Below are 12,570 nucleotides of genomic sequence, written 5' to 3' on the forward strand. Positions count from 1 at the left end.
CTTCTAACTTAGCTGGGCGCTTAATAATAATCCAATTGAAACACGTACCACCTGCCTGCTCCAGTACTTGTGATATTCTTTATACCACTTGATGTATGTACACAGCTCATCGAAGCTTCCAAATATTTGACTTGTATCTAGTACACCATGTGCCACCACAAGAGACAGATTTATGAGCTACAAATACTAGCCACTTGTGCGGATTAAATAGTAAATGGTGGCTATGCAGTGATGCAGCTTTGCAGGCCGAAGATTAGAAATGGCACAGCATTATAGCAATAGCTCAAGCTTCCTGGGCAGCAGGGCGTCAACGATCGTCTTATATATGCGATCATTCCTGTGTTGTCATCGGTAGTCTTGGGATCAAGGTACCCTCGATCCATCTTCTTTACTTCTTTTGTTCCTTTACTTATCTCATGGAGTCATGGGGATCCTATGAGATGATAGGTTAGTGCTGTGCTGATGCATGTCCGTTTGTTCATGTTCCTGTCAGCCACGTCATCCAGGCCGGAACCAAAAAAAGATATGGTCCTAATCACTGCATATATTCATCAAAGGTCACACGATAATGATGTGAGTAGTTTATCTTTTTACGAGGGCATGGCATCTACGTACGGTGATACGATCTACTCCCTTCATCCCTAAATAAGTATCGTTTGCAAAGCGTGTTTGTACTTAGGGACGGAGGGAGTACGGTGACAGTAGAGATTTTTTTTCCCTGCCTGGAACATCTGCGCGATTAGACTGCTATATTAGCAGGTTTCAGCAGTGTCAGAACAACAGGATGGTTGTGTTCTTCTGGAGTCTGAATACTGCCTCTGATCTCAATTCTTCTGCAACATGAGAAATCTCGCTTACCGACGTGTCCCTTTTCTCGATATTACTTAGGGCCAGCATGTCAACAATCTTGCTAATATCTTGACTAGAATAAGCTTCTAATTAGGCACGTCGTAAAGTTTGCTCTGAAATTTCTTGGTTTTCCATCTCACTCCCTGTAAATCAAGGCAGTAATAATCAAGGAAGGATGGCTGGCTGGATGAACGCACGTACGCACTTGTCCGTCGGTTTAGCGCGCTATCACACATGCATGCATCCTATATAACACGAGGTTTCAACAATGGCGGCCGAAAATCAGTTGGATCATCTCCAAGTCATCGCCAACCACCATGATGCATCAGGTGATCATTTCGACAGGTGGCCGGCCGATGGATGGGGATTATATCATCGCCTTGCAGCTCATGCAACGAAATTATCAAGGAAACCAAGCACATGACGATGGAGATTGCGTCGCTTCATGCATAGGAATATGCTCCGTTGATCGAATTAAGCCTCGCGTCAACGAGCATGTTGGTATGCTCGGTCTGATTAGCTAGCTGTGTGTTCGGAGTCTTGCAACTCGCTTACAGATAGCGGTGGTAATGGATCACAACTCTAATACTCTCTTCTTAATCTAACTTGAACCTTTACGTATTTTTTATTCAAAACAGAACAAGATTTGAGCCCGGCCCTCACTACTTAAAAATGTGTTTTTAAGGGTAGGTAAAAATATTTTTTATGGGCAAATGCGGTAACCGCCCCTGGTTCTCGCAGCTAAAACTACGATTTCTAGGGACGGGTAATACGTCCGCCCCTGAAAATGATTTGTAGGAGCGGAAACCGCCTCTGGGGGCGGGTCACGATATGACCCGCCTCTAAAAATCGATTTCCAAAAAATAAAAAATCAAAAAATCAAAAATAGCAAAATTGAAAAGAAAAAATATTGCAGCCAACCAGCCACCACTAAAAGCCCATGTAGTGTCGAGTTACAATTTTTTTATAAAATATGCACACTTGCATCACCGGAGTTCGAACCGCATACCTTAATCCTCGCGCTTCCTCTCCACCATATTACACAGTTACTTATGACTCTGTGGGGTACGCTATTATTTTTCAATTTTATTCCGAAAATCATTTAAATCTTTCCATATAGCAAAATAAATTAAAAAATAAAACTTCTACACTATGGTTATTGTAAACTATAGATATAAAGAAAAATATACCAAATATATTTCACTGTATATAAAGATTAAGATTATTGAAATCTTAAAGTATGACTTGAGTTGTACGGGATACTGTATAGTCATTGCCATATATAGGTTCATACTAACTTTTTGGACCATTAAATAATTTTAAATAAAAAAAGTTATCAACTATAAAGTTCTAGATCTTGTCATTCTCTACAATTTTGATATAAAATTTGATTTTATCTGAGATCATATGAAAAAAATTATGAATTTTTTTGTGTAGAACCATTTTTAGGGGTGGGTCCTGCCATCAACCTCTCATAAAAATATATTTTTAGGGACGGGTGACGCCATCACCCATTGCTAAAATGCCACCATTTCCAGTAGCGGGTGGTGGTGTCACTCGTCCCTAGAAATGCTATTTTTAGAGGCAGGTGATGCCATCACCTACCCCTGAAAATGATGCCCATTTGTAGAGGGGAGATAGCGTCACCCGCCCCTAAAAATACTTTTCTAAGTGAAGATCGGATGCTACAATAGCCGCGCTCCATTTGTAGGAGCTGGTTATCTTTTAATCCACCCCTAGAAAAAAAAGAACGTTCCTACAAATCGTTTTTTATAGTGCATTACATGGCTAGAATTCAAGATCCTTTACCACCCCTACTTACACGTAAACCTGTTCGTTAGAAGGCTTTAACCTGCTACAACAGTTACCAGATTATTATTACACTCACCACACAATGGTTATCCTGATTATCCATGCTTTCAAATTCCAAGACAAGCGTACAACAGTGATACTGTAAATCTAGCTCCATTCAGTACTGATCCACCAACTAGTGACACCAATATAATATGCACGCAGTTAGTAGTTTACAGCGTTCATGTCTTTTGACAAACTTCCCAACAAATACCAGCACATTATTTGTGGCACTAATTTTTTTCCTAGGGACACGGGCGCAAAAGAGGAAAAAAAACAAGTAAAATATATGATGGCCTGTGCACCATCCAGAGAGGGTGTAGAGCTTGCGCACGTTCGGTGGTTTTGAGCAGCAGCAGTTTCCCGACTAACCACCACGTTTTGGACACCACTGGTACGTATTAGTGTCACTGGACAGGCCATATGTTCTGGACTATGAAGACTCTTTGCCCTAATCATGGTGCACAAGGTTGTTGTTAGGAATCACATCATACAAAAATAAAATGAAAGATTAGGTTCTGGAAGCTCGCCAATGTGATGAGAGATTCTTCCTCACCAACTATTCCAATTGACATTTTGTTCTCTCTTGGACGATTAGTGAGATCAAGACCCCTATATATTTCTCTTTTCGTTCCCGGCTTCTCTGAACTGAAGACGAGTTGTTGAGGGACATCGATCAGCTGCGTTGCGTCATGACAACGAAGGTGAGTTGTGGCTTTTTTCCATGTTAACGATTTTCCTTTTAATGAAACAAACTGCAATTGCATTGTAGTGCAACATTTCTAAGACTTTGGTTTCTCCTGCCTTGTTTACCAGCAGGATTCTATTTTGATCATTGAAGTTGACCTCCAATGCGAGAAATGTTACAAGAAGATTCAGAAAGTCCTCTGCAAACTCCAATGTGCGTAATCCTGCAACCAGATTTAATTTCAAGCAATCGCGCTATGTAGCGACCAGATTTCATTTCAGTCACCTCATTTTGTCCCTTTGCCTTTCGACCTGCATGCAGCGAAGGAGAACATCAGGAAGATTGATTTCGAGAACATGAAGAACAGGGTCACCATCTCGGGCCCTTTTGACGCAGGAAAGCTGTCCATGAAGCTGAGATGCAAGGCCTGCGAGGTGATCAAGGACATCAAGATCGGCAAGCCCCCAGAGGAGAAGCCGCCTGCCGAGGAAAAGAAGAAGCCGGAGGAGAAGAAACCTGCCGAGGAAAAGAAGAAGCCGGAGGAGAAGAAGCCTGCCGAGGAAAAGAAGAAGCCGGAGGAGAAGAAACCAGAAGAAAAGAAGAAGCCTGAGGAGAAGAAACCTGCCGAGGAAAAGAAGAAGGGTGATGACGAGAAGGCGAAAGCGCCATCGTCGTCGACGACGACGGTGAACCTGCAGTTCACGAACATATGCGGCATCTGCTACCCGTGGCCGTGCAGCGACCCAGCGCACTGGGGCATCCACCACCCGCAGCAACTGATGCCTCAGTGGCCGCCGTGCGGAGGGATGGCACCTGCACCGGCGCCGCCGTTGCCTGCGCCGGTTCACCACCCGCACCTGCCCCCTCAGAAATTGGGGCCGTGCGGGGGCCCTTCCCTCTGCGGCGGGTGCGGGTGGTGCCATGGCGGCAGCGGCGGCGGCGGCATGCACGGTTGGGCGCCGGCGGCGGCGCAGCCGATGTGCTGCCCCGGGCCGTCGCTGTGCCGAGGGTGCAACGGGTGCAAGATCGTGCAGGAGACCAAGTTCAGCTACGAAGAGTACCCGTCCAGTGCGTGTGCCATCATGTGATTTTGCTTGCTGTTTGAGTCGGATTAGCTCTCCGATTATTTTTTTTATATAAATTAGTTTCTTCTTGTCATGGCTCGCAGTTAGTTTTTTCTGATTTGTTTCCCTGTTCATCGGATGTGCTTACATCTATGATCGATCATGTGAAATATTTTTCGAATAAACAGAGAAGTTAGTTGAATGTTGTGGTTTCTTGATGGCCCATTATAGAGTCAGTAGTAGAATAAATGGGCCAAAATAGACAGATGGGCTAGTCAGGAATTTTTTTTAAAAAGGGGATAAAAAAAAAACAAAATTCGAAAAAGGGGTGCCAGTTGGAGAAATTTAGGGAAATGGGTGCCTCCCGCCCGCTGGGAGGGCGGAAAGGGGCATCCCGCCCAACCATAGGGCGGGATGCTCAAAAAAAATTTCCAGGGACCTCTTCGCGAATAAGAAAACTTTTTTCATTCGCGAAGTGGTCCCTGAAGGAGGCCTCCCGCCCGGCCACTGGGCGGGATGCCTCCCGCCCGGCCACTGGGCGGGATGCCACCTGGTCCTGGTACATTGTTATTTCATGTGTATGTGTTTTCTGGCTTCCAAAATTCGTAACAATTCACAGAAAAATCCAAAAATAGCAAAACTAGTTTTGTTAGAAAGTAGATTTCAAACTCTATAACTTTTGTTAATGGAGTTTAGTTTGAAACAAAATACTTTTACTCCTATTTTAAAACTAAGATTAAGAAAAGTTTATGCATAACTTTAGAATTTCATGCTTTGTTGTTTATGAAGTTTGGTATGACTATTCTATAAACTCTAGGTACCTTTGTGCAAAGTTTCAAACTCAAATTTGATGTAAATTTAACTTCTTTTGTCTTGAATTTTTCAAATTTGAAATGTTAACTAAACCTAATTATAACCCTTTTTTGTTATATTTTTTCTTAGATTATTTGTTTCAGAAACTATTTGAAATTCAGAATTTTTTCAAATATAAGATTCATTCGCCATACTCTTATGTATGCACATAAAATTTTAATTCAATTTTCCAAAGAAGATTACGGTATCTAAAACTCGTACGAAGATAGTTAAACGATAACGTTTGCAACGTAGAATCTAAATATTACGATAGTACAATACATGAAGCCATTTAAAATAAAATAATATGATAATGAACATTACAAATATTACAAATACATGAATCCAAATATTGTGTCTTCAGTCAATGCGGCAAATAATACAAATACGTATCTAGGTCTGATAGAATCTCAACGCAGCAAATATTACATATGAGCAAACAACGTTTAAATAAAATTACAACTAAATGATGCCTGATGACGTACTAGCACTCGATCGGCGACGTCTCCCACTTGTTGATGCAACCGGAGGTCTTCCATCTGTAGCATCACCTGTAGGGCCAGCTTCAGCACAACTGGGGCCAGCATCATTGGTTGGACAACGTTTATACGTGTGTCCAATCTGATTACATGCACTGCAGCGTTGTATCCTCGGACGGAGCTCTGACTCATCCATATCATTACGAATACGCCGTGACTGACGGCGTCCTCTCTTAACCCGTGATGATCTTGGGTCTGGAATATAGATAACAGGATTCGCTGTCTCAGTGAACGATCCAACCAAACGGAACCCATAGATCTCATACTGCCAGGTGCTAGCAATTGTCTCCTTTCTGAAGTAATGTGAAACATATATATCGACAGGATGTCCAATATCTGCACAAGCAGCCATTACATGAGAACAAGGTAAGTGCAGCAACTTGGGCCTCATGCATGAGCAACAACAAGTTCCATCGAACTTGAGAATGCACTCCTTTACAGGAGTTTGACGTCTCATGCCATGTCGTGCCCTATCTTTAGGAGATACCTCAAACTTGAGCTCCTGTGTTCCACATTGCCGTACATGGTGTAGCCGGGCGCTTTCTGCCTTCTTAGTCATGTATTCTGTTACCTTGAATCCAAAATTTCTGTCTGGATCTCGCATGTATACCTGATTTTTATTGAACCGCTCCCGAAAGTAATCGGTACACCCGCGGACAATGAATTCAACAATTGCAACCAGTGGAAGCCCACGAACACCTCGCAGCACCCAATTGTAAACTTCGGCGAAGTTGGTGGTCATTATACCGTATCTTGCACCATCGGTATTATAAAGTAACGCCCACTTCTCCTTAGGTTCATTCTCAATCCATTCAGAAAATTTTTTCACCGCTGACCCAGATCTTCTGCGAGTACGTGCAGTATCTGTTGGCAAAGAGCACAAAGCCTCTGCTTCATCCTGTGCAGTTATGTTTTTTGATGCGTCCTCGGCTCTTTTCTTCCCGGTCAGTTCATCAAGTTTCTGCCACTGCTTGTTAAATTTTTGCTGATTCGTTTCCTTGCATAGCCTCTTGAACATATCCATAAGGTGCTTGTTCTTGAATTGCCTGAAAAAGTTTGCACCGATATGCCTCATGCACCACCTACTGCGAATATCACGCCACTTGGGCGGCTCTCCGGTCTCCACACACCCCTGCTGCAAATCTAGAATTGCCCTCAGTATGCCGGCGTGACGATCATGAATCAGGCAGACATCTTCCCTATCCCGAACGACTGCAAGCTTAACCCGTTCCAGAAACCAGTACCAACTGTCTGTGTTCTCACTCTCAACAAAAGCAAAAGCAACAGGCAGCAATTGATTGTTTCCATCCACTCCAATAGCTGTCAGCATTTGCAATCTATACTTTCCTGTGAGAAAGGTCCCGTCGATGCACAGGATAGGCCGGCAGTGATGGAATGCGTTAATGCATGGACCCAAGCTGAAAAAGACCCGCTGCAATATGTGGGGCGGACCTTCTCCTCTGTCTAGAGTTTTCAGGTCATAGTAGCTTTCAGGATTTCTCTGACATAGGACGGCCAGCATTCGAGGAACATTATCATATGCAGCCTCGAACGTACCAAACCTCATCTCCAACACCTTTTGTTTTGCACTCCACGCCTTACTGTATGAGATGGTATACTTGTACTTTTCCTGAATGTACCTGATAATAGACTTTGGTTCATATGACAAGTTCTCTACTATCGTCCCGTACATCTCATTTGCGATGTATTGCGACGTGAGGTTGCGATGGCTCTTCTGCACCCCAGGCAAATGACAAGTGTGCTGAGTGACAATGGAGCATTCCCAATAATCTTTCCATTTACCCTTGTAGGCATGCACCCGCCATGGACAGCCATCCTTCACACATACCACATCGTACTTACGAGATTTGCACTCGACTGTCTTAAACTCTCGCATAAGAGAGAGAGACCAGCACTTAACAGCTTCCTTCACCTCTTCAATTGAGTGGTACCTTGCACCCTGGATAATTTCATTCTCCCTGCAATCCGAAGGCCAGCTACATCCGTCATCTACGACAAGATGACTGAAGTCGCTGCTTACCCAATCTTGAGGCACATCATCGTCGTCATCAGACGAATCGGCATTCATTGCTTCATCCAATTCACGTTCTTCGTCTTGCAGCTGTTCAACAATAAAGGGTATGTTCTCCCCCTCATCAGCCACGCATTGAGGTGCTGCGGTGCCACCTGCCTCAATGTTTGCCTCCTCGACTTCTTCATCAATATTTTCATCCCCCGGACCAGCTTCAATGTTTATCAAAGGAGGGTTTTGGTGCACACTGACAAGGAGTACCAGTGGCCACTGCCAATGACTTGCATTTTGCAGATAAGTTAGCCAGTCCTCGTTGCTTGCAAGTGGCATAAGCTCCCAGATCAAAGCGTGAGTGGTACGATTTATGACGCATTGAACACTCACAGTGTGTGTCTCCTGATTAATCCTTAGTCCCCTCATTAACCAGTTGCATAGGGATTCAAATGTCCTCTCGTGCGGTCTGGTAATTCCTCTAACCGCACAGTTGAATTCACTTAAATCTACCCCATTCGGCCCATAAATCACATTTCCTTCTCCGTAATATATACTGAAAATACCCTTCTCGGAAGACATATCTGTCAATCATTAATAAACTAGTTATACTACATATTAATACACAACGAACAACGATCCTAAATTTCAGCGACTCTCAGATTATATTTTACAGATTCTAAACTATTCAGATTATAAATTATACTAAAAACAAATGAAAATACTAAAACTATTCAAAACATAACTACTCTAACAAATATTTCCTAAATTATAGTTATTTTCACGTACTTATATGGCTAGAACGAGAATATACCTCAAAATCGACGCGTGGACAGGGCTTCGCCGCTTCCTCTTCTCTCTTCCTCTTCTCTCTTTCTCTTTTTTCTGATTTTTGCTGGATAAAATGGCATTTTTGGGGCAGGTTGGGGTTTAAATAGCCGGTGGGGGGGACCTCCCGCCCGACCAAAGGGCGGGATGCCTCCCGCCCGCTGAACGGGCGGGACGCGTGGGGCCCGGGACATCCCGCCCACCCAGAGGGCGGGATGCCCTCCCAGGGACCTCTTCGCAAATAATTTATTTGCGAAGAGGCCCTCGGGTGACATCCCGCCCTCTGGGTGGGCGGGATGTCCCGGGCCCCACGCGTCCCGCCCGTTCAGCGGGCGGGAGGTACCCATTTCCCTAAATTTCTCCAACTGGCACCCCTTTTTCGAATTTTGTTTTTTTTTTATCCCTTTTTTAAAAAAAATTCGGCTAGTCAGCACGGAACGCGAATAATAGGCCAAAATAACAGATGGGCTATCCGGCATGTTACGCAAACGTGCCAACGCCGAATAATAGGCCGAAATACAAAGGTGCAAAACAATGAGGCCGTCGTTATCGTGGCTCCAGAAGCCGCCCGCCATCGTGAAAGCGTCGTGGGCTGGTAGCCCATAACTTGCGAGGGCCAGAAGTGTGGACGCCGATGAGCCAACACACACGGGTACGCCAGCGACCAAGGCCTGCACACGTCCTCTCAGGAAAAAAAAAAAAGACCTGCACACAGCACTAGTAGAATGCAAGATATATATACTCGTACCGTATATACGAATCTGCCGGGAACAGCGGGCTCACGAATCCACGCGCCTCAACTTTTTATAAAATTATACAGTAGAACTTACACACTCGTGACTCACGCACACTCGTCCCTTCGTTCTTATAAACATACGTACACAATCATTGACCCTGTAAGCAGAGTTGGCAAATTCTTAAAATTGATAAAACTATCACGGAAACGTCGCTCCAACTAAAAGCACAATACTATTAAATTATAAAAAATTCGCTCATATAAAAAATCGAACCTAGAATCTAAAATACTACTGAGGCTCGGCTCTTATAACTGCTGCTAGATTATATCTACATGCCCTTTCGCCACACGCATCAGCTTGGAATCTGAAGTAGAAGCGCCGTGCATGCGAAGCAAGAAGCGTTCATGCAAGCATGACAATACACGGCCTCCCACACGCACGCACGGTTGCTTCATCTATGGTGATCTCACCTCGTGCGATGCAATGGTCGACGTTATTGTAAAGGAAAAAACTTTAAATTACTTCTTTTAATTATAGTTAAAATTCGGATATTCTCCTAAACTATGGTTTGGTTTATTTTACCTTGAACTACGCCATTTGGTTCAAATTACCCCTAATACAATATATCTTTTTCATTTCTCCGTGCATAGGTGGAGTTTTAAGTTGGATTTTTCAAGATGATAGTACACATCATAACACATGTTAGAAAAATATATCATAATTTTTTTATCATTATTTTGATAGGTTAGAATATTTAATAATAAAATAATTATTGGAGCTCAAAATTATATTAAAAAAAGTAATGATGAATTATAATAATTCTTTAATATCCATTGTGATGTCCACCACTACCTGCAAAATTTGAAATTAAAATTCAACTTGTGTATGGAGAAAAAAGAAGATAAATTGTATTATGGGGTTAGAGTGTGTTATTCAGACTTTGATTATACTTGAAGAGAGTAAATTGAATTTTTTTCCTATTGTAAATAAACAAGCAGGCATGGACAGCATGCACCTGGGCATGATCTAGCTAGAGGGATGCGCGTACGTGTGCTTGCCTAACATAATGCGAAGCAGCCATGCGGAGGTGATGGTCCTGCCTTGATGCCTCCGGAAATACAGGGCCGGCCGGGATAACGATCCCCACGCGCTCGTGATCGCGATCTCCGGCCACGGGAGGCATCGTCGCCGCTGCCCGGCCAGCGTCCCCATCCGTAGCTGTAGGTGCAGCTGCACGTATACATATACGTGGCCAAATGACCAAAAGGCCGGCCGCCGACCACAGTTATAGCGCATGCATACATCTTGTTTCGGATCGGAGGCAGCTGAAAATGCCGTACCGATCAGGTCTGCCGTTGACACGAGCGTGCAGCGAGCTGACGTACGAGTATAACCACATGCCTGCTGTCTGCTGATGGCGTTGCATGGGCACAACATGCACGACATACATCTACGATGCCAATGCATACACGATCAGGAAGCGACTAATCTTCTAATGATTCTAATCTCAAGAGATCGATCTATCTGCAGGGTCCTACTGCACTTTCACTGGCCGCGACCGGCCGACCCCGATGCGACTCCCATGTTTGCTGCTACACGACACGCGCGCGCCGAAACAGCGCCTTTTCCGGTATCAAAAAAAAAAACCGACAAGAGTCATGTTTGCTGCTACGCTACAGTAGTCGCTGCATGCACTGCAGTTGCAAATGCAATTGCATGACACTGTTCCAAAGTTACGGCGGTTGTTGCGTCACAACTCAAAAGGTGCACGCAGTGGCTGGCTGCTGGTCTTGGCAGCACCATGTGCAGCGCAAGCTAGGCCAGGAGGCAGACCATGGACGGGACGGGATGGACCAGCCAGCCGGCCGGCGCGAGGCGAGGCAGGCAGCGCCGTGGTCGGATTGGATTCCATCTCACCTCCTCTCCAAGGGCCATGCAGAGGGGGTGGGGGGCGCACGGACACATGGGCGTGACTAAGCCACTGCCGTGCTGGGCCCCACACACCGCCGTCTCACCTTCACTTGCATAGCGATCTACTACTGTACAGCTAAGCTACCTCGACGGTGAAGATCTCAAGACTCAAGGCGGCAGCATGGCATGCTATGTGGACAGTGTGCTGTTACGACCTGCGGCTGAGTCTGCGTGACCGACTGCATCGCGCGTGTTCCCTCTTCGTTCTCAGGGGAAAGCAGCAAAGAAAAGGCTTCAAAGATGTCGGAGCTCTGCACTGGACTGGGAAAAGGGAAACTAAACTAGGGTAGGCACCGCTGCACAGCTACCTAGGTACTGTAATAATAGGCCCGTGTTGTGTTACATTTTCTTTTCTTGCAGTTGATCAGTAGCTAGCCTTGCCTGCCTTCCTTAATCCCGGCCGGAGGAAAAGCAGAGCTGCTCGATCGCATCAGTCTTCAGAAAGCGCCATGCGCTTTCCGCCACCAGGCATTAACAAACGGAGCCGCACAGCTGGAGGCCCTCCCGGCCATCCATCCTCCGTCTCCGTCTCGTCTCGCTCTCCCCAGCAACCCAGCAAGCAGAAAGCATCATTCATCAACATAACAATCCGCCTTTCCTGTCAGTCGCCACTGATTACTCAGCTAAGCTCAGCTGGTTCCTTCGCTAATCGCTTGACGACCAGGTACTAGCTTGTACCAGCAGTGCTGAACTGAAGCTGACCACTCTGAAGATGGTTTTCAGGAAATAATTGTGGCGGTATCTTCTTTTTCAGGGCCTGAGCTATTGTAACATTACCTGTCGTATTCAGATCCATCTCGTTCTGATCTTCAGATGTGGACGCCGGCGACTGATTTTACCTCACCTCACCGGAGTGCATCGCACTAGCCTGGCATCCCCGAAAGCATGTCCCCTCAGAAAAGCATCCCCGGGTTGGGTTTGTGCGCTGCCAGCCACGGAGAAAAGCACCAAAACTATACCCAGCACCAATCATCTTTCTTTTCCAATATTTCGTTTCGTTGCGTTGCGTTCCTCAGAGCAGCAACGACTCATTCTAATAGCCCTATTACTGTATAACCAGGCATTCTTGCTACAGTAAGAAAAAAAATTGGACAAGTGAAGAGGCCTATTAGCATAAGAATTTGGGGATGAAGGCACCGGCAAATAAACCATAGATGCAGAGAGCAAA

General features: G+C 45.0%; 1 protein-coding gene across 2 annotated transcripts; it reads left to right on the plus strand.

The window, feature by feature from the left end:
* Positions 1-3,358: 3,358 nt before the first annotated feature.
* Positions 3,359-4,616, plus strand: LOC112883149 (pollen-specific leucine-rich repeat extensin-like protein 1). Of its 2 annotated transcripts, none has more exons than XM_025948395.1 (3): positions 3,359-3,404; positions 3,520-3,601; positions 3,710-4,616. In XM_025948395.1, the coding sequence occupies exons 1-3, from the start codon at positions 3,393-3,395 to the stop codon at positions 4,474-4,476; spliced, it is 861 nt and encodes a 286-aa protein (XP_025804180.1). In that variant the 5' UTR covers positions 3,359-3,392; the 3' UTR covers positions 4,477-4,616. The 2 variants fall into 2 exon arrangements, with proteins under 2 accessions (XP_025804180.1, XP_025804179.1); XM_025948394.1 differs by having other exon boundaries at positions 3,368-3,404; positions 3,517-3,601.
* Positions 4,617-12,570: the final 7,954 nt, after the last annotated feature.

Source organism: Panicum hallii, chromosome 2, assembly GCF_002211085.1.
Source record: "Panicum hallii strain FIL2 chromosome 2, PHallii_v3.1, whole genome shotgun sequence".
Classification (NCBI taxonomy): Eukaryota; Viridiplantae; Streptophyta; class Magnoliopsida; order Poales; family Poaceae; genus Panicum; species Panicum hallii.

Bases quoted from the DNA above. Each gene is read 5' to 3' on its own strand.
- LOC112883149 (XM_025948394.1), top strand. The intron at 3,602-3,709 runs GTGCGTAATCCT...ACCTGCATGCAG, and splicing joins AGTCCTCTGCAAACTCCAAT to CGAAGGAGAACATCAGGAAG.